This window comes from Camelus ferus, chromosome 12, assembly GCF_009834535.1.
Source record: "Camelus ferus isolate YT-003-E chromosome 12, BCGSAC_Cfer_1.0, whole genome shotgun sequence".
In the NCBI taxonomy this organism is placed as follows: domain Eukaryota; kingdom Metazoa; phylum Chordata; class Mammalia; order Artiodactyla; family Camelidae; genus Camelus; species Camelus ferus.
Window position 1 is genome coordinate 15393398 of NC_045707.1, and position 23006 is coordinate 15416403.

Consider the following 23006-nt stretch of genomic DNA (forward strand, 5'->3'; position numbering starts at 1 on the left):
GTGAATTTTTGTAAATGTTATCTGAGCCTACTTATGTTTTCAGCATGTACCACTGCTTGGGCGTAATTAATTCCACAATGTACAGTTTTACGAATAGGACAAAGAAAATAAGATTAAGGAAAGGATACTTGATATGCCAAATGATACTTGGTAACTATCACTACTGCCAGTTTCCTTTCCATCCTCCTTCCTTTTCTCCTTTCCTTCTTTCTTATCATCCATTCCTCCTTCCTTCCTTTTTTTCTCTGTTTTTTTTAGTTTTTGAACTTCCCTTTACAGTATATTTAATACTGTAGAATGTGTCCTTCTCAGTACATCACATCAGAAGGCACAATGGTGTCAATTATTTGTGATGTTAACTTTGATTGAGGTGGAATCTACCAGGTTTTTCTGCTGTAAAGTTATCATTTTTCCCTTTGTGATTAAAAAGTAGTCTGTGAAAAAATCTGTGCATATGAAAAGATACTAAACATCATTAGTCATCAGGGAAATGCAAATCAAAACAATGAGATATTACTGCACACCACAAGGATGGCTAAAATACAAAAGACACACAATAACAAATACTGGTGAGAAGTAAAGAAATTGGAAGCCTCATACACTGCAGGTGAAAATGTAAAATGGTACCACTCCTTTGGAAAACAATTTGGCAGTTCCTCAAAAGGTTGAATGTGGGTACATATGACCCAGTAATTTTACTCCCACATATGTACTCAAGAGAAATGAAAACATGTCCACACAAAACTTGCACATGAATGTTAATAGCAGTATTGTCCATATAGCCAAAAGTGAAAACAACTTAAATGTCCATTAATTGATGAATAGATAAATAAAATGTGGTATATTTATGCAGTAGAATATTATTTGGCAATAAAAAGAAATGAGGTACTAATATATGCTATGACATGGATGATCCTTGAAAACATTAAGCTAGTGAGAGAAGCCAGTCACAAAAGACCACATACGGTATGATTCTATTTACATATGTCCAGATTCGGCAAATATCTAGAGACAGAAAGTAGGTTAATGGTTGTCAAGGGACAGGGGAAAGGTGAGTGTGAGGACTGACTATAAGGATGGAACAAAAATGTTCCACAATTAGATTGTGGTGATGGTTGTACAACCCTTTGAATATTAACAAAAAAATTGAATTGCGTATTTTTGAATGGGTAAATTATATCTCAATAAAGCTGTTTAAAAGAAATGAAAAACAATTTGAAATAACAAAAACACAAAAGGGGAAGAGGAAAAGGATGGAACCCGGATAGGCAAATGAATCTAAGATACTATCAGCAGAAAAAGGACTATTTTTCTATGAGATGCTGTATACAAACCCCATGGTAACCACAAAACGTAAATCTGGAGCAGAGACACGAAACATATAAAAAGAGGAATTGAGAAAAACCTCATAGAAAACCACCAAACCAAAAAGACAAATAGAAATACAAGGAAAAAGAAACAATGGAGATATAGAACAACCAGAAAATGAAAAATTAAATGGCAGTACCAAATCCTCATCTGTCATAATCACCCTAAATGTGAACGGATTGAATTCACCAATCAAAAGACAGAGTTGCTGGATGGATTAAAAAATAAGATCCAACTATATTCTGCCTCCAGGAGACTCACCTCACCTCTCAAGACAAACATAGGCTCAAAGTGAAGGTATGAAAGATGACACTCCAAGCAAATGGCAGCCCAAAAGAGCCATGCTCATATCAGTGCTTGTGTTGTATCAAACAAAATAGACTTCAAGTCAAAAAAGAGACAAAAATGGACAATATATAATGATAAATGGGACAATTCTTTGAAGACATAACAGTGATTAATATATATGCACCTAATATAGGAGCATCAAAATATATAAAATGATTATTAACGGACCTAAAGGGAGAAATTGACAGCAACACAATGATAGTAAGAAACTTTAACACCCCACTTACATCAATGGATAGATCATTCAGACAGAAAGTCAATAAGGAAACAAAGGTCTTAATGAAATGTTAGACCAGATAGATTTGTACAGAATATTCCATCCAAATGCAGCAGAATATACATTCTTCACAAGTGCATATGGAACTTTTGCAAAGATAGACCATACATTGTGACACAAAACAAGTCTCAATACATTTAAGAAGATTGAAATTGTAATAGAGGAGAACAGATCTGACTCTATATTGGATCTGTTCCTTTGGTTTTAGCCTTGGTGTCCTTTTCTGGGTTCATTCTTGCTAGCTCTGCATCTTTTGTAAATGAATGTTGCCTTTAGCCCATCTGGTAAACAGGAGAGCCTTTTCTCAAGGCTCTGACCTTTAAGGATATTAACACTTCTGCACTTATATAAAGACAACAAGTTGCAAAATAGAGGGTAGCCTTTGTTTTGCTGGAGGTTTTGCAGGAGCCATGACCTGGCGGATGTGGACAGCTGAAGGAACAGAGACTTCCTACACCAAGAAGTATGCAACAACCAACCACACCTCCCTCCCCTGTTTTTTTGTATAAAAGGAGCCTGTATTCTGACTGGAGCAGGATGGTTCTCCAAAACTTTAGTCTGCCATCCTCTTGGTCTGCCAGCTTTCCAAATAAAGTTGCTATTCCTTGCCCCAACACCTCATCTCCCAATTTATTGACCTATTGTGCGGCAAGCAGAACAAGTTTGGACTCGGTAACAAAATCACATCAAGCATCTTTTCTGATCACAGTGGTATGAAACTAGAAATCAACTACAATAAGAAACCTGAAAAAATCACAAGCATGTAGTCCGAACAACATGCTACTGAACAACTATTGGGTCAATAAAGAATCAAAGGAGAGATAAAAATTACCTGAAGACAAATGAAAATGAAAATATGACATACCAAAATCTATTTGATGCAGCAAAAGTGGTACTAAGAGGAAAGTTTATAGCAATACAGGCCTACCTCAAGAAACAAGAAAAATCTCAAATATACAATCTAACCATACACCTAAAGGAATTAGAAAAAGAAGAACAAATGAAGACCAAAGTCTGTAGAAGGAAGGAAATAATAAAGATCAGAGCAGAAATAAATGAAATGGAGACCAAAAAGACAATAGAGAAGATCAATGAAACTAAGAACTGATTCTTTTAAAAGATAAATGAAATTAACAAACCTTTAGCTAGACTCACAAAGAAGAAAAGAAAGAAGGACAAATACCACATGATTTCACTCCTATGATATAATAAATGGATCATATTTGTATTTATAAATATAAAAAACATACAAAAAACCAAACAAAATAAATGAATGAACCAAACAAAAATAAACTTGTAGAGAAAAGAGTAGTGGTTACCAGAGGGGAAGGAGAGGTGATGGGGACAAATTGGGTAAAGGGGAGAACTGTGTGGTGATGGATGGATATGAAATTTTTTGTGGTGAGCATGATAAGCTCACTACCAATGGTATGTATGGTATACAGAAGCAGAAATGTAGTGTTGTACACATGAAACTTACATAATGTTATAAACTAATATTACCTAAAATAATATTTAAAAAAGAAGAAAGTAATTGTGGATGGAGATAAGTTGAAAATAAATAAATATTCTGTTCCTAGCAAACTTTCACTTAAAAGTTTAGCATTCATTTGGTGATTCTTGCCTGAATCAATTATTGCTTTGAATATTACAAACTGGTAATTTTCTAATTCTGTTATTCCATCTATATTTACTTGTTGGCAATTTACGATAAGGAAGAGCCATAAAATATATTTTAAAAAATAAAAGATGGGATTATACTCTCTGTACTACTTTACAATATGCTTTTTAATTTAGTATTATGTAATATTATGCCTGTATAAATATTTACCCATATTATCGTTCTTTTTTTTTTAATTGAAGTATAGTCAGTTTACAATGTTGTGTTAATTTCTGGTGTACAGCATAGTGATTCAGTTATACATATATCTATTCCTTTTCATATTCTTTTTCATTATAGGCTACTACAACCATATTATTCTTAAGGACTGATTAGTAGTTCATAGAAGAAGTCTATCAATATATTAAACAGTCCCTTATTGTTTAAAATTTGTTTCCAAATTTTCACTCTTATGAATAATAATACCAATGGATATTCTTGTATCTTTTTGGAATTTGTCCAATTGTTCACTCAAATATCTAGACAAATACCTAGAAATATGATTTCTGGGTATATACTTCTAAAAGTTACTCGATAAATATGGCCAAATTATCTTCCAGAGTTATTTCTCAAACACAGATCTGATTTTGTAATTCCTCTACTTAAACATCTACAGTGTTCTCACTGCCTGCAGAACCTAGTTCCATCTCCTTGGCAGAGCATTGGTCGGTCCCTCAGAACCTAGCTCCTCTATGTTGTAGCATCTTCTCTTTCCTTTTCAAAAAATTAATTAATTGATTAATTCCCATCTCATGGGAATCATACTCTGATTTCCTTTGGGGAAACATCCCTCACCTCCCTGACTCTCATCAGTGAATGTGGCTCCTGGGATAAATACATGACATAGGTCCAGTCAGTCAGTACCTCCCAACCTAGTGCCACGGTGATTGGCCCAGCAAAGAACTTCTGAACCAAAGAGGACCGATTAGGGTCAACCAGGACTTCTGCTGGAATTGCTGGGCCAGAGAATTCTTGGAACTCACACAGTAGCACATTCCATTGGTCAAAGAACTTGTGATCATTGTTTTAAACTGCTCCATTCTACCCTCAGGCCTCATGCAAATATACCCAACCTCTCCCAAAGTCTCATTGCATAACAATATCAGGCTCAGGCCAGAGGTCCTGAATCACATCTAAACCAAGTCTATGTGCATTTGAGGCTCTTCAGGGCTGGTTCCTTGGGTAAGGCTGTGCTCCACTTGAAGACTTCAGAATAAGAGAGACAACTTATTTACCCCCATCTCCCCTCCACCCCACATGGTGTAAATAATGGGACAGGCATAGGACAACCACAATAGTTGCTCTGGTTCAAAAGGGAGGAAATGAAAGGGATACAGCAGATATGGTTATAACAATTTCGAACTCCACCTGGGGTTGACTAGGGCCCAGTCTCTGGCAATGACTCTTTGTGGCTCTTAACTCCATTCTCTGGCCTCTTGGTTTTGCCTTCTGAGTCATCTTTTCCGTAGGAATCAGCCCATATTGTAGCTAAATCGTTTTTTCAGCCTGCTTCCTGCCCATAGACATTCAGGAATCCAAAGGCTGCTTCATTTTGTACTGTTTCTATCTCTTTCAATCTGAACTGGTGGTGCTACTACAAATACAACTATCTTAAAAACTGTGGTTTTTATCTGAATCTTATTGGGGATCACTCCAATAGGTGACAATAGTCACACTCGTAAATCTGTTTAGGACAAGGTCTTCTTCATCTGGGCCCTCAGTGAAGCTGCTGAAGGGTAATATCTTTAAGATCCTTGGAAACCCTATTGTTTAACAGAGCAGGTTTACAACCCTTTAAGAGCCTTAAGAGTGCTTCTGTCTGTTGGAAAGATTCTATGAGGCACCATCGAAGATCTTTCTGAGGTCTTAACAGAGGGTTTTACAGTCATACCTTTGGCTTCACTTTTGCCGGGAGGCCATGTTTTCCTGACAGTGCCCTGGATTTGATCTGTGTCCTGAGGTTCTTACTACTTTGAAAATTCTTTGCTGACTGGAAAGACTGTCCTGGACTTTTTACATCTCCTCCAAATTTTGCTTAAAAACAGAATAATTCCTTCCTTAGCTTTTCTCTCATTCTCTGTTTCTTTTGACACAAAGCCAAAACAAGCCAATGGACATTTTCAACATTCTGCTTGGAAATCATCTTAGCCAGATCTGTCAGTTCATTATTTTTCTATTTTTCACTTTAGTGTAGATAAAAGTTTTGTTAAACTTTCTACCACGATATAACAAGGGTCTCTGTTCTTCCAGGTTTCATTGATATTTTCTTCAACTTTCCTTTGAATCTTCATATGCAGTTTCCTGGAGGCCCTTCGAGCTTTCTCTCACAGTCTCATTGAGACCTGTCCGGCATCTCCTATCACCTGATCCCAAAACCAATGCCGTATGTTTTAGGTTTTGTTACAGCAGTGACTTACTTCCAGGTACCAAATTCTGTTCCAGTTATCTGTTGCTGCATGGCAAACTACTTCAAACTTAGTGGCATAAAACAACAACCGTTTTGTCGTGCTCACAGATTCTGTGGATTAGGAATTTGAACAGGGCATGTAGGGGATGCTTTGTCCATGCTTTGTGATGTCTTGGGCCTCAACTGGGAAGACTCAAATTGCTGGGGGCTAGAATAGCTGGAGTTGGAGAATCTACTTCCAAGATGGTGTCCTCCCTCACATGGCTGCCACTTGGTGAGCATGGCAGGAGCTCTGGGCTCAGCTGGGTCTCTTAGCTAGAGTGTCCACACATGGCCTCCCTGGCATGGAGGAAAAAGGAGCTAACAAAAGGGCATAGAGCTAATGAGGGACAGGGTGAGGCTCACTCCTTTTGGCAGGATTTCCTCAGAAAAGAAAGCAGAGACTCCAGGAGAGGTTGGGAATAGTAGTCTGGGAAGAAAGGATCTTAGCCGACTGTGTGTGGCACGGTGGGTGGGGTGGACAATGAGAAAACAAACACAGGTTTGCTGAGAGTAGCCAGGCTTGAGTGGAGACAGATGGCACGCGTGAGCTGGATCAGGTCAGCTCAGGTCTAGAATTTCTCCAGCCTAGCTTGGGAGCCTGGGAATGGGAATGAAGTGTGAAGTGTGAAGACCTTTCCTGGGGTGAGAAGGATGTGCACAGAGGTCACCACTCAAGCAAGGCAGCAGCTGCCAGAAGGGAGTGGATGGTTTAGTGGTTGAATAGCGGCCCCCAAAAGGGATGTCCAAGTCCTAACACCTGGTACCTATGAATTTGACCCTTTTTTGGAAATAGGGTCTCTGTAGATGGAATTAAGGATCTTGAGAAGAGATCATCCTAGATTTAGGATGGGCCCTAAATCCAATGACAAGTGTCCTTATAAGAGAAGGGAGAGAGGGATTCAAGACACAGAGATACAGAGGGAAGTACCAGGTGAAGACGGAAGCAGAGACTGGTGGGCAGCCACAAGCCAAGAACACTAAGGAGAGAGACAAGGAATGAATTCTCCCTCAGGGCCTCCAGAAGGAACCAACCCTACTGACACCTTGATTCTAGCCTCCACAACTGTGGGAGAATAATTTAGCTCTGTTGTTTTAAGCCACCCAGTTTGTGGTAATTTGTAAGGCAGCCCTAACAACTGATGAAGATAGAATGAGTGGAAAGAGATAGTGAGGCTGAAGGGCTGGTTGGAGGCAGGAGGCGGCGAGGGAGCCCAGGGTTGCCAACCCCCCTACCCCCCACCGCCAACTTGGACTGCTATCCCTCAGTTCCCACCAGTCCATGCCCCTCTGCCTTCATTCACTTCAAGCCCTGACTCAGAGTCCCCTCTGGTCCACTGTTCCGCATCTGCTCACATTTACCTGGGACTCTCAGCCAAGCGGTCTGGAGCTGCTGGGTATGTTTTCTCTCCTGCAGCACTGCGGGTGATTTCTTCCTCTCCTGGCTCTTGCTGTCTGTGGAAGTGCTTTGCTCACAGTGGGTGCTTAATAAATGTTTCCTGTTCTTTCTTCAGAGTCCCCTAACTATTGCCCTGCTCCTTTCCCTGCTCCAGTTGGACTGACACCAAAACCTTGTCAGAAACCAGATAATGTCTCCTGCTTCTCCAGTGTGATGTGTCCACTTCCCAGGAACGTGGTAATGTAATCACCACCCATGTGCCTCTAATCGCACTCCCACCCACTCACTCACTCATGTATAACCTTGAACAAATCCCTGCACTTTCTGCTCCTTACTTTCCTCTTAGGTAAAATAAAGGGTTGGAGGGGGGTCATTCATTTATTCCTCCATTCATTCAAAACCTGTTCATTGAACCATTTGCCATAAGACCTATGAATTCAAGGGTGAACAGTTTGTGCCTTCAAGGAGCTCAGGTTTTATAGGAGACAGAAACAACAGTTAAAATGCAGCTAGTGTACAAGGAAGAGGGGCTCCAAGGAGGGAGTGGCCAGAGCACCGCGAGGGGGAAGGATTGAGAAAGGCTTCACAGGAGAGGCGACTCTTAAAGCTGCTGCTCTTGGGATCCTTCCAGGTACAACATAAGCTTTCCTTCTAGGGAAACAAATTTTGGGTCAAAATATGGAAGAATCTTCTAACACAACTGAGCACAAAGGAACAGGCTTCCATGGAAGCCCCCCCGACTGGGAAGGGCCTCTGTCAGGGCTGTGACAGGTACAAGGATCCAAGGAGACTCTGCAAAGGCTGTATAGCGACAGGAGGGCCAGTGCCTCTTTTCCACGTAAAGAGGAACGCGGAGATTTAATTTTCGCTCAGCTACACAGGGAGCAGCAGCTCTGGTGTGCACCTCTCACACTGAATCTGACTTACACCTCACACACACACTCCCCAAGCCATCTGAGGCAACGAGTAAAAGGCAGGCAAAGGAAACAGTTCGGGTGTCATTATTACTTTTATTCTTATCTCCTGTCAGTCATGGACCGGAAGGTGAGGCCAGGGAAGGGAACAGGCATGGACCCCGGGAAACTTGGAAGAGCTGAGGCCAGAAGGGCTTGTGTCTGGGGTGTGTCTCTGCTCTCAGACATTTGAGAGGAAGCTCTGGGGCCAGGTGGCACAGGGGCAGTTTCCAGCAGACAGGTAAACAGTGTCCGAGAGATGCGAAAATGGCTGGACTAAAGGGAACAGCAGGAGGCTGATGAGGAGAGTGGTCTGAGGCTGCCTGAGAAGAGCCCGGAATGAAGTTCAGTGGCCAGATCCTGCCTGCAAACCTCAGGCCCAAACCTCCCTCTCCTTCTCCCCCCTGCAGAATCAGGCCCTCCTTTTCCTCAGGCAGCCACCAAGGGGCAGCAAAGTGCCGGTGTGAAATCCCAGCTGGGCGAGCCAGGGAGGGAGAGGCAGAGCCTCTTGGAATAAGGATGTCTGGTCCTGACTCCCCGGGGAGAAAGAGCTGAGGCTGGAAGAATCAACGTTCCTGGGGCTTCCCCCGGTGACACAGGAGCCACACCTGAGCCTGGGAATCAGTATGGGAGGCCCCCAACCTGCACTTCCGAGGAGAGGCTCTCTTGATAGGTCTTCCCCTCAGTCAGAGACCTCCGACTCACAACACCCATGGTCAGATTCCTGGCTGCATCCCGCCTTATGAAAATCCAACCTCCCCCTCCCTGGTCCCAGCCGCAGCCCTGCCCAAAATGTGAGGGGCCAGCAGGCTCCCTTCCTCCTCTGCAGCGTGTGCCTCCTGCCCAGCTTCGGTTTCCCTGTTTCCTGTAATCCTGCATTCCTGTTCCCCCGCTCTCCCTCCTTCCAAGACCCATCCAAGTGTTCCTGGGGCTCCTCATGGCCTCAATGCAGGTGGAATGCAGGGGCCTCAACCCTGGCTCTGCTGCCAGCTCAGCATGTCCTGGACCCCTCTTAGGACCCAGAATAGGAGGCTCCACACTACTCTGCTTTGGGGTGGCCCTGAGTTGCCCCAACACATTGTTTATTTCTGAGTGCTTGCCTCCTCCCCTAAGCTTTTGGAGATCAGCCTCAGAAAAGCTTCTCAATCCCGTTTTTGCACAAACTGTCCTAGGGAGAGGAGGACTTGGACAAGAGCTTCTGGGAAGCATGACCAAGGCCCAGGCTGAGAATTACAGGGCAAGGGGTGGGGGAAATAACCCTTTATGAACAGGAACTAGAGATTAGGAGAGGAATCGAGGAGACCTTGGAGGAGAGGTGGCAACTGGATAAGGAAGACAGTGCAAATAAGTGTTCTGGTGTCTCTCCCTGCGCCACCCTGGCCATGGTCTTCTATCCTGCTGATAAGAAAACTGAATCACAGACAGCAAGAAACACTTGCTTCATACCATGAACCTGTTGGCAGTGAGGCTAGAAATCAGACACCAGAATTCTACTTCCCAGCTTGTGTCTAGAAGGTGGAAACTACAGAGTGCAAAACTTGGTGGTGGTACCGGGCGGGGAGATGGAAGGCCAGGGGTGGCACTGAGGATAACAAATCCGCCGAGATGTCACAGCCTCACCACCCAGTCTCATTCCAGTGCCTACCCAGTCTGTTAGCCTTATGACCCGGGACCCAGCCTCTCCAGCACTTCAGCTTTTCTCTCCACAACAGGGATGTACAGAGTACTGTCTTTGTAGGATTGCTGTAACGGATTAATTTAGACCAGCACACAGGAAGCATTCCACCTGTGCTCCCAGCTGCCTGTATCTCAACACAAACACCACCATCCGTTCTTGGCTCCCTCTCTCCTCATACCCAAGATGGAACATAACTTCAACTGTTTCTGCAATATTTCTTAAAAGCTGGAAATAGAAAGGGCAGAGAGGGAAGGGTCAGGAACACACAGATAACATACCTAGTTATCCTCCCCAGAGGCAGAAAGAGCCCCTGGCATATGGAGAAAGAGGCAGCCCTGGAGGAAGAGGCCAAGGAAGGGTCCAGATAGCTGCTCTGAACCTCTCTGATCTATCCAGTAACTTTCCACTGGCCCAGAGTCAGCAAGTGCTGGCTGCATGCTTCCCCAAGTGTGGCCCCCTGGTCCGCTCCCCAGCAGACCTGCAGGGGGCTGGACGGCTGACGCACACCGGGCCTGAGATCTCAGCTGCCAGGAAGCTGATAAGGAGACCTGACTCCATCACATGGGACCAGCAGGAGAGACTTGACCTGGTAGTTAACATCAGCTGGATGGCTTCCAAATTGGAAAGATGAGGAGATAAGGAGTGGAGGGGCTGAGTGGCCAGAGAAACTAGGAGAAGGGACTGGGCACTGCCAACTGAGGCCTCAGGAGGCCTGACTGGGGATAAGCCAGCAACTGGCAGCAGATGGGGGAGGTTTGGGAAATAGGATGGGCCGAAAGACCTTGGGGAAGGGCTGGGGGCAGGGCTGGATCCCCTCCGGCTGGGGCTAGCTCAACAGCTAAAATACACCCCCTCCTCCAGAACTCCTAGTCCTCTAGGGCCCAAACACTCCACTTAGCCTCAGGCCTTTGGGAGCAGCCTGGGGGTTGAAGAGAAGAGGGTGAGAGGGTGCAGGTCTCAGTCCTGCCCCGCCTCCCAGGAGGATGAAGGTCTGGGTGAATTGGCGGTACTGCAGAGCCCAGGCCTCCCAGTTGGTTGGCTGCCTGCTCCCACCTCCCTTGGAGTCCCAGGACAGGCCCCCATTTAGGAGCAGAGCCCCCCCTGCCCACTTCTGCCCCCACAGCACTCTGTTATGACCCAGGGGGGTCAGCCAAGGCAAGCACAGATGGTACTGGCTTCCTGCCCTCTCTCGTTGCCCTTGGCCCCCAGGGCTCAAGTGCCTAGAACAAGCCTCTGGTCCCAGACCTGGGAGAGGATGGGCAGCCTGAGACAGCCATACTGTTCCCCCACCCCCAACCCCCTCCCCCTCACACATAGAGCATCCAGACCTTGTCTCCCAGCTCTCCTCCTAACCACTCCCTTGCAGTGTCAAAGCCTAACCTGGAAGCGGAGAGGGGGTGGGGGTGGACACAGTACAGTGTGCCCCAGGGTAACACAGCTGTGGCCACCTCAGGAGGAATCATGGTGGGAGTACAGACTTCAGCCGGGCTTCCTGGAGCCTCCTTTCCACATCTGAAATACTGCTGGGCTCCTCCCACTCATCCTTTGGGTCCTCAAACTCGGAGAAGCCTCCAGCCTCGACTGTTCCAGTTTGGGAGCGGTAACTAGGGGGAAGGGGCAGCACAGGGGAGGTGTGACCTGGATTCCGCAGGGCCCTTGATGGCATGGGTGCAAGCTGCTGAGGGTGAGGATGAGGGCTGGGCTCAAGGAAGTGAGCTGGCCTCAGGCTGGGTTGGCAGCTAGTTTTATATCTGGGCTGGCAGGAGCACAGGGGGCAGTCAGAGGACCAGCAAGGGGGCATTCTCTGAAGGAAGGAGTGGGCGGGAAGGGCTCCTCATTCCCGGTTGGTGCCAAAGAGCTGCAGGAAGAAGGTGAAGATGTAAATGATGTCTAGGTAAATGTTGAGGGCTCCAAAAATATACTCCTCAGGGCTCAGCGAGTGCCGTCGGCTACCCAACAGCAACTGGGTGTCAAATGCCAGGAACTGAGGGAAGGAGGAGAGAGAGAAGTCAGAAGGTCCAGTCACTGTGACACTGACCATGGGGCCCCAATGTCCCCACCCAGGCCCAACCCCAATTTTGTTATCACCTACTGACTGGCTGCTTAGTGACTCTCCTGTGACAGCCCGGAATCTGAAATTTTCCCAACACTTTCCATCTTTAATTCAATATCTCTTTACTGAGTACCTACTATGTGCCAGGCAGTCATGCAGCAAAGAACTAAATAATTAAAACGAACTAACATTTCTCTTCTCCATCCAAATTTACTGGGAACTGAGGAAGTAAAAAGGCACTTGAGAAAAGGAGTCATATAGGTCCTGACTGAAAAGACCAGGCTACCAACAGCCAGGGGCCAAGTAAGTGGAGATGCTGGAATGCACCCACCCACATGTTAACTGCAGATGACATTTGTCAGAAGACACCGACTTAATTCACCTGGCAAACAGAGGGGACAGTGACGCAGGGACCGTGGCCCTACTTAAACTGGACTTCATGGTGGAGATGATGACCCTTGTCACTCAGGGTCACCTCTCTCCCCTCCTGCTCTCAAACCCTTTTCTCAACATTGTCCCCAGACAGAGCAAGGGAGTAACCGCTAACAAGCACCATTTAGTTCTGTTCTGTAAGACAGAACTACAAAAATCCATGAGCACTTTTAAATACCTATTCTGTGTTTATGTCTACATTAAAATATATTTTCTTCTGATTATTAAAAAAAAAAGAACTAGACAGAAAAGATCCTGACCTTTGAGAGCTTAGAGTCTAGTGGGGAAGTAAAAGTATGATGAGGAATCAAAGAGAAACACGATGTGCCACGGGGGGCTGCTAACAAGGTACCTGACCTACGTGAGTGTGGCAGGGGTTCCGGAAGGCTTCCTGGAGGAGGGGACCTTCAAACGGAGGCATAGTCTTCTTGCCATAGCCTCAGGGCCCTGCTCTTAGAGGGTGAATGTCTGTTCTAGGTAACAGTGAGCAGGGAGCAGGCGCTTGTTATGTGCTTCACAGACGTTAGCCCACTTCGTCCTAATAACATCCCTATCGAGTAGGGATTCTATCATTCCTAGAGGAAACCCAGGCCCAGAGATGTTAAATACTTAACCAAAGTTACACAGCTGGGAAGTGGCAAAGCCAGACCTGAACCCAAGTGGGCTGGCTTCAGAGCCCCCACATTTAACCATTCTGCCCTGTGGCTTATGGGCAGCACCCACGGTTAATGTGTCTCCTGCCAGGAAACAGGCTCCCCTCCGAGCCCCAGTGACTTGCTCAGAGCTGCAGAGACAATGAGGAACACCATGCTGTGCCTGCTCTTGGGGGCTCACCACTTAGTGGGGGACACTTACAGATGATGACAATAAAACTGGGTAAATGCCATAATTAAGGCTGATTGGGCAGGAGGAAGGTGGCCCAGGAAAGGTGACACTTTAACTGGGGCTTGAAGGATGAGTAGGGAGTTTGCTAGACTAAGCAGACCTAGGGAAGCCCTGGAGGTGAGGGGTGTGGTGTGAAGAACAAGGGATTCAGGGTGGCAGGAGCAATTTGGCAAAGGGATAGATGGAGAGAGGCTGGAGCCTAGGGGCCAGAGGCTCCAATAAGGAACAGCTCCAGCACATGGGATATCAACACATGTCACCCTTGAGGGTGGGGAGGTGGGGGTGATTACAACTATGGGCTTGAAAGTCAAACTGACCTATGTTCCAGTCTCAGCTCTGCTACTCAGTAGCGCTGGGACTCTGGGCCAGGTTACTGAGTTGCTCTGAGCCTGCGAGTCCACACCGTCAGATGGGAGATGAGTGTGCTTGCCTCTTGAGGTTGTTGTGACAGTGAGATAATTCGTGCAAGGCGCCTGGCATGGTGCCTAACACATGGTAAGCACTTAATGAATGGTAGCTATTAATGCAGTTTTATTGTTAGTATCTGCAGAAGGAGAGGTGCCCTCTTGAGAACATGTGTACGCTGCGGCTGAGACTCGGGTCTCCCGCGCCGCTTGTCAGGAGGCAGAAGTGTCACTAGGGGAAGCTATGTGCCCTTAACAGAAGGAAAATGGAGAGCCACAGCCAGTGCTGAGGGGGCCCTGTGCAGGGCACGTGAGCCTCTGAGCTCACAGGCACGGAGGGAAGGGTGCCGGAGAACACAGCACTGGAGCCGGAACGCCTGGGTTTGGGGGCTGGTTCCATCTCTCAGAACCATCACCCACTTGACCTCAGTGTTCTATCTGCAAAATGGGACAATGATAATGACCACAGCGTGGCATGGTTTTTGGGGAAATGTATGACAGAGTATGTGGCATCAAGTATTATTATTCTTTAGCGTCGTGTCACTCCCTTCTACTCTGCTTCTTCTCAATTCGATTTGGACTCCCAGGTAAAGTTTCCTTCTGCAGCGCGAACGAGCGAGGAGAAGGGCTGGCTCCAATGCTGCAGGCTGCTTAGCAGTCACAGCGGGGAGTGGAAGTTAATAAATTGCTGATCTGGCTTGCCAATCAGCAGCTTGCTTGGTTGACTTCCAGAGCCTGGTCACCCCTGGGTGAGCTAATGAAATTGAATCTCTCAACCTAGAAGGCTTGGACCTGTCTGGGTCTGGGGGTGGCCTCTCCAAGGAGCACCCACCTACGAGGCCGCCTAGAGCAGTCAGCTGGCTTTTTCCCTTGGAGTAAAGAGGAATTAAATGGTTTCTGTCCCCACCCTTGGTCTATGGTCAGGGGTGCTTATCTCCATGGTGCTAGCCTGCCCCAAATTTCAATCTCCCTGCCCAGGACCACCCATCATTGAAACCTCATGTCTGTGAAGGCTTTCCATTAATTTATTCCCAACAATATTTACTGAGTATCTACTATGTTCTTGGAACCCTGCCTTCAGAGAACTAACAGAGCAAAAGATAGTATCAGAGATTACATTATGAGCATGTAGTCATTACAGGGGAAAGTAACCTGATAATCTCCCTGGTTGATGTGCACTGTTGACTAACATCTTGACTGAGAGTGGATATCCTGGTTATTAACAACTAAGTTAACATCTTAGTTGGCAGCTAAGATCTTAGTTGGGAGCTCGCAAATGGGTTGACCGCTAACACCGAAACGGACAGCAGGTACTTGAGTTGCTAACTAGCCGAATACAAGACCCTGCAGGAAGGGCAGGAGCAAGAGGCAGGAGCAGGACTAGAACACTACTGACTTACATCTGAGTCGTCCTTTCACACACTGGTCTTTTATCTTACTCACCGAATTCACCCTGGGAGGTGGATATTATCATCAGTATTTTACATAAGGGGAAAGCGTCTCAGCCACTGCGTGACCTGCTGATGGTAATTTGTCGTGTGCTGGAACCAGCTCAGCTGTCCTATTCTGACAGAGATGGGGCTGGGGTGGGCTTGCCGGGAGGGAGGGGGCAAGCACAGAGGCAGAGGAGCCAAAGGCAGACTCTCCTGGTTCACCCTATCAGCTGGGGCTGCACCTGGTCAGGGTCTCCTGGCCGCTCACTCAGCCTGTCCCTGCCATGTCCAGGCTTCTGTCTGCTGTCCTCCCAGAGGTGAGGCTGAGAGGCTCAGAGCCACACCAAATAGGCACTGAATACAAAAAGCTGGGGTTACAGTGTGTTGACTCAGCATAAAAAATAACTCGTGGCCCGTGTCCATCCTACAGATGCCAGCATAAGTGCGCAAAGCAGAGCACCCAAGGCCGTTCAGGGTGGTGTTGGTTCTAACAGGGAAACCCTGGGAACAACCCAAAACTCTATCAACCAGGGGATTGTTAAATTGTGGGCAGCAGTGCCAAGGGAGAAACATCTCACATAAATGCTATTATAAGGAAAGAACAACTTGCAGAAAAATCCATATCACACGAGCTCCTTTATGTAACAAAAAACCTCACAAGACTATACGTCATAGGAACCTACACAGCATATATCTATAAAATGCAGATAGAAAAGTCTGGAAGGAGAGACAACTGATCACAGCGGTTACCACTGGGAAGGCAGTAAGGGACATGGTCAAATGACATTTGCTTTATCAATATTTAAAATTTAAAAAATGAAATATGTGAATAATGTATTCATATACTATTATATTAGAAAAATTTTAAGAAAAGTTTAAAGTAGCACAAAAGAAGACTTGGCAGACTCTTTCCTTTGTCACCGCAAGCCCTGTCACGGGTGTTGCACTGTCATCTCCGTCACGGAGTTGAGGAGACTGAGGCCCAGAGAGGATGGGACTTGCCCACTTCACACAGCTGAGAGGACAGCTCAAATCTCCTGACCACCCCCAAGACCACTCTCTTTCCACCATGTGACACTGCGTTGGGGCATGGTGTGTGTGTGTGTGAGTGTGTGAGTGTGTGTGAGTGTGTGTGTGTTTGTAGAAGGATGGAAGAGGTAAGATGTATAAATAGAGCTCATGGCTACCCGGGGGGATGCACAGAGCACTGGGCCCACCTGGTCCTGCCACCACTTTCTGGGCTACAGTATGAGCCTGGGCTTTGGGGTTTCTGTAGAAAGGAGGCTACCAGCCTTAAGCCCTTGTGCCCTTGGTTGGGATGCAGGACAGGGAAAGGGAGCTGAGTGGAGACGTGGGGTCCATTTGTTGCTGGGCCAGTAGAAGACACTTCTTGTCTTCATTGACCTGGGTGTCAAAAGTTTAAATGGCCCAGATGACCTCTGCATGCAGCCCTGGGTCCTGGGGAGCACCTCCAGGTGGGCCACCACCAAAGGAACAGGTCGCCTGGCAGGCATGTGAACCAGAAAGTCTGGCCCAGGATAAAAGGGGAGCATGTAAGAAGCTGTGTGAGAGAGGAGGGACACGTGTGTAACACAGTGCTTAAGGACACGGAGTGGGGCGTCACATAGACCTCACCTTAGGCAACTAACTACCAGGAACAGGTGATATTATTGATCACTGATGATGTTCCAGGTGCTTCCTAAGTGCTCTGCACATATTAATTTACTTAAAAGTCACAACCTACAAGGTGGGTACTATTATTATCCACATTTTACAGATAAGGAAACAGAAGCACAGAGAGGTTGCATGACTTTTCAGCCCACACAGCTAGAATGGATTTGAACCCAAGTACCGTGTTCCAAAATCTGGTGCCCTGAATTACAGGGTTAACTTTTACAATCAGGCTAAAAGCTACCAGGGTACTTGAGAGACTACTATGTTCCCAGTGCTAGGCTGTTTTCTTTTTTCTGTTCATAGAGTATCTTATTAATCATTACTACAGCCTTGTGAAGTAGTTAGCATTAGGCCCATTTTAAAGATGAGGCAGCTGAGGCACAGAGAGATCACATAACTTGCCCAGAAGTCACAGTGGTGAGAGGACGAGCTAGGCCTTGACTGTAGCTGGGGTTGGGGTGTGCGTGGTCACCGGGAGAGCTCCCCTGGCCCTTCTGACAGCACCTCTTCCTGGTGACCCCCCCCCCCCGGCCCTGATGCCAGGGTGCCCAGCCCCGCTCTCCACAGGGACTCTGAATCACCCCTGGGGCTAGGGGCTTCTTTCACCTTCTCTGGGTCAGAGTGTTGGTTTGAAGGGCTTGGTCTGAGCAGGGCAGTTGGTTTCTGAGGATTAGTGTCTCAGGAAGTGAGACTGAGGTGAGACCTGGGAGGGGGACACTGAATACACTTCCCCCTAGAAGAAGAAATTACCGGTCAATCCACTCTCCCTCCTGCCGCCCTCAGAGGAATCCATCAACCTCCAGAGGGTTCCGACCAGACCTCAGGTCGGGCGTCAGAGTTTAGCGGCAGAGGATAGGGGGCACAACAGAAAAGGTTCTCACCGGCTCTTCTGGGCCTATGTAAACCACCGAGGCAAAAGAGCCTCTAAACTCTGAATGAAATAAAGGTTAAGTCTGAAATAAAATCGTACCCCCGCCTTGGGTCTGTGTAGCCGTTTTTACTTTTCGAAGTGTTTCTCTAACTGTGAAGAAGACAGGGCATAGATCTCCAGAAAAGCAGGGGAAGGGTGGGGTGAGGGCAGACTGGAGTCTCTTTCCCAAATCCCTCAGATGCTGTGGGTTTGGCCTAGGCTGGATGGCAGAGTCCCAGGACACACAGATTCCCTGCTAGGGGCTGGATGGAAGTAACTACCGACGGCCTAGCCTCAGGGTGACAGAGGCTGAGGCCCCTCTGGGTCCTCCTGCTGTGGGGGCCCTTCTCTAGGGCTTTATCTTCCCATCTGTGAAATGATACAGAGAAGAGAGTAGAAAGAATGCTGGGCTGAGAGTCAGGAAAATGGGGCCTTCATCCAGCTTGGCAGCAAACACTGCATGCGTGTGTGTGGTGTGTATGTGTATGTGGTGTATGTGATGTGTGTATGTGTGTGGGCTGTGTATGTGAGTGTCTGGTGTGTGTTATGTGAGTGTGTGATGTGTGCATGATGTGTGTGGTATGTGTGTCTGGGTGTGCCCTCTCTGGGCCTTAGCACAGGGAGGTCTGTCAGCTCTGAGGGCTCCCTGGTCTCAATGCTGCTTTTCTTTTTTTTAAATTTAAGTATAGTTGATTTACAATGTTGTGTTAGTTTCTGGTTTACAGTATAGTGATTCAGTTACACATATATATAATATATGTATTTTTACATATTATTTTCCATTATGGTATATTACAGGGTATTGAACATAGTACCCTGTGCTGTTCCATAGGACCTTGTTGTTTATCTATTTTATATACAGTAGTTTGTATCTGCTAACCCCAAACTTCTAATTTATTCTCCCGCCACTTTCCTCTTTGAGAGCCATAGGTTTGTTTTCTGTCTGTGAGTCTGTTTCTGTTTTGTAAATAAGTTCATTTGTATCACATTTTAGACTCCACATGTAAGTGACAGCATGTGATGTTTGTCTTTGTCTGATTTACTCAGTGCTCCTTTTCTTCTAGGGACTGAGGACAGATGCCTGTGTGTGTCCCTTCAATGGTCAGGGGTCCATACCCAGCACTGGAGGCCCAGCACCTCTGCAAACAAAGCATCTTCCTTTCCAAGCTTCACCCATCCAAACACTATCAGGCCCTGAAGCAGCCACTGCCGACCACACAGGTTCTCCCTGCCACCCTGTCACTGACTCTGGAACACTGTAGTGGCCTCCTCACTAATCTCCCAGCCTCTGGCCTATTCACTGATCTGGCTTCTCACTCCTTCAAGCACAGAGGCTAATGTTTCCTGAGGTCCTCAAAGTGGCTGGGCTGGGCAGGGAGGGGAGAGTTCTGTTCCCATCAGGCCCGTCTAATTTCTCAGGCCCTATACCTGATCTCTCCCCTAGGTACATCCAGGCTTGGCTTCCTGATTTAAGTGGCTGGGAGACTTTAGCCTCCCCAAAGAAGGACCAACTCTGAGGTGGAGCAACCTGCCCAGAGTCATGTAGGCATGGAGACTCCTGTCACAGAGGGAAAGCAGCCAGCCAGGCCCTCCGCCCCACCTGTGTGCTCGCGCTCTCTCTCACTCTCTCCCCGCCCCAACCCTCCTGCTCTGTCCTGGCCCCTCCACCTTGCCTCATCATCCCAGCCCAGCTCTCATGCTCCTCTGCCTAACTTCTCAGGAGCTTCTACCAGAAAAAGCACTCAAGGAGAGGGCACGGAAAGGGAGAGGAGGATGGGGCCATCCTGAGGCCAGTAACTTTCGGCTCTGACTCACCCACTTCCACCGGCATTTGGGGCTGGTGCCCAGTAGGGGGTATGGGGTAGGGTGAGGCAGAAAACCGGAGCCTCTTGAGAATGTGCCAAGCCTAGGGGGTGAGGCCTAGGAGGGGCCCTGCAGGACCACAGCCCTAAGATGCCTTGGCTCCCCACCCACCTGCAACCTCAGCCTTGTGCAGCTGGGTGGCCCTGCTCTCAAAGATGGCAGAATCTTTCAGGGGAGGGGCTGAGGTCTCTAGAAGAAAACCCTTTGATTCTCACAGCCCTTCCAAGGCCCAAGCTGGTGGGGGTTGGGGGTGGTTCTCCCTGGGGGTCTGGGACCCCTCCTTTGACACTTCTCTTCTCCCCACCCCCCACCTCCACAATTCTTGCCTAGCTGAAATGCTGGGAGGACCCCTCATGGTGCTGAGAATTCCCCAAAGACTAGGATGGGAGATGTCAGCATGGGCAGATGGAGAGACTGGGGGTGCTGGGCACTGGATCTGGGGATGGGTTACAGCTAGGGGACCACAGATTCAACAGCACAGGACTGATGCTAGAAGCAGGGTCAGATTGAGGTCAAGGACCTTCCGAGTTGAGGTTAATGGAAAGACACAGGGACCTTAGTTCTTATAGGGCTGGGCCTTTGAGGGCCTCTGTCCACCTGAAACTGAAAGGAGGGAGGAGAATGAATCCAGTGGCCCCTCCTCAACTCTCCCCACCCCATGGGACCTCTCACGTGAAGGAGGGCAGAGGATGGGGCTGGGGGATTGACATCATGTGCTCCTGACCCTTGTTTACATAACCTTCAGGATGAACCCAACCAAGGGCTGTGGGTGTGTTGCTCTCCTAATGAGCCATTAACGGGTAATTAGGCGCTTGTGGTTCCTCCTCCCTTGTGACTCACAGAAGACTGATGCTTAAGTCAACTGTGCAGCCACGCTTTCTTTGCCTTGCTCAAACAGCACCTCAGCCGGACCCAGCCCCCCAGCCATGCCTCTCAGGTGTCCATTCATTCTGCAAACATCTAGGGGGTGCCTACTGCGTGCCATACATTGTTCCAGGCACTGGGGGTGCAGCAATGAGCAATCCAGAACCAAATCCCTGTCTTCAAGGAACTTAAATTCTGCTGGATGGAGACAAACAATAACAAAGCAGAAAAATATGGAGTATGTCAGAGAACGAGAAGTGCTATGGAGAGAAATACAGCTTGTGTGCTTGTGTGCGTGCGTGTGTGCACACTCAGGCACACGAGACTGTAAATGAAGCAAACCCTTGAACGAGGGGAGAGAGGGAGCTGTGAGCCAATGCGAAGTAACAGATAGAGGCAACAGTGGGTGGAGGGGTCCTGTGCTGGGAGCGAGCCTGAAGTCCTCAGGAGCCAAGGATGCTCACGTGGCTGCAGCAGAGGGGGTGACGGGGAGTGAGTGTAGGGAAGGTCCACGTGGGTCTTGCAAGCAGTGGGGAGCAATTGCTGGAGGCCAAGAAGAATAATGATTTGACCTCATTATGTTTAACAAAATCACTCTAGCCACTGCGGTGTTGGACACAGACTGTCAGGGCAGTACCAATAGGATGCCATTTCCAGATTCCAGGTGGGTATAAAAGAAAAAAAAATACAGGTAGGAGAGGATGGTGAAATGGACCAGGCAGTACCCATGAAGGTGGAGAGAAGCAGTCAGACTCTAGACAGAAGGTGGAGCCAGCTGGATTTGCTGCTGCGCCAGTTGTGGGGTGTGGAGAGTGGAGGAGTCAAGGATGTCATCAAGGCCTTTGGCCCGAGTGACCAAAAGGGTGGAGCTGCCATTTACAGAGACGAAGAAGGCTGAGGGAGGAGCACGGGTTCAGGGGAAGAGCAAGAGCTCAATTCTGTATATGTTAAGTTTGAGGTGCCTATTAGATTTTCAAATGTGCATCCCGAGCAGACAATTGGAAATTCTAGCCTGGAATTCCAGGCTAGTGATGTAAAACTTAGGGTCATCATAAAAGATAGGTATTGAAAGTCTTGAGTCGGTCTGCCATCCCCTAGGGAGTGAGTGTAGAGAGTCCACGGCCCTAGGGTCCTCCAGTGTGACCTGGGAGGGAGGAGGAAAACCAGGAGGGCTAGTGGTTTGGATGCTGAGGGAAGATGATGCTTCTGGGGTAGGGAATGAGCAATCGTATCAAATGCTGCTGAGAGTCGAGCAAGATGACGACTGAGAAGTGACCACTGGATTCAGTCACAGACAGGCCACTGGGGACCTCGCAGGGAGAATTCTGAAGAGGGTTAAGAGAGAACAGAAGAGAGAGAGGGAGGAGAGGAATGGGAAATTGTGTAAATTCCCTTATAAGGAGTTTTGCTCTAAAGGGGGAACTAGAGGGAGATGTGGGCTCAGACTATTTTGTGTGTGTTTTTTTTCAGATGCTGACAGAAATAACCCAGTAGGGAGGGCCATACTGGTGGTGCAAGAAAGGGAGGGGGGAAATTGCTGGAGAGATCTCCCCAGGCTCTCCCCACTTCAAGCCAACAGAAACCGAGGGGGACCAAGGGGGACCAAGGGGGAACCTGGAAATGGCACCTGGGTCCTGTCCTAAATCTGCTCCTTCCTGGCAGTGGGACTCTGCGCCAGCCCCTTAACAACGGGGGCTTCAGATGTGGAAAGCAGGTTTATAACATCAGCACTGCCTCCCTCGCTGGGTTGTGATGGAGATCCAGTGAGGTAATAGGTGTGAAAGTTCTTTGTATAATGTAAAGGGTGGAACAGATGGTTGGGATTATTTTTATTATTCTAATAACACAGCGGATTATTGAACAAATTTAAGGGGTTACTGTTCATTCAACCCTACTCCTACGCACAGCCTCCTGGAATAGCTGACATACCTGCTGTGACCTGATCAGCATGAAGCCAAGTAAACGTCCTAAACATCCTGACCCTCCATCGCTCCTCGCTCTCCTCCCGCTCTGCCCTGCATGATGCCTCTTCTTCCATCTGTCCCTGGCAAACGCTGTCCTCTGAGGCCTTCCCAGGCTCCCCCTGTCTGACCCTCCCTCTTCTTTCCTCCTAGCCTGACTCCCCACCTCATCCTTTTCACTGAAATTTGTCTTTAGCAGGTGCTGCTGGAGGAAAGAGCACTGGTCCAGGAGCCAAGAGAAGTTAGTGTTGTAGGATAACCATCCTACCGTGGTTTGCCCAATCTTGGAGTTCCTAGGGGTTCCCCCAAGAAGTGGGACTTTCAGTGCTAAAACTGGGGAAGTTCTGGGTAAACTGGGATAAAGGTCACCCTACTCTTAACCAAGGCCACACTCAATT

General features: G+C 47.6%; 1 protein-coding gene across 1 annotated transcript in view; it reads right to left on the reverse strand.

The window, feature by feature from the left end:
• Positions 1-8488: 8488 nt before the first annotated feature.
• Positions 8489-23006, reverse strand: part of FAIM2 (Fas apoptotic inhibitory molecule 2) — a 33322-nt gene continuing 18804 nt past the window's right edge. The window contains exon 12 of the mRNA XM_006177698.3: positions 8489-12113. Within this exon, the coding sequence (XP_006177760.1) occupies positions 11964-12113 (150 nt within the window). The 3' untranslated portion in view covers positions 8489-11963. The remainder of the gene's footprint in view (positions 12114-23006) is intronic.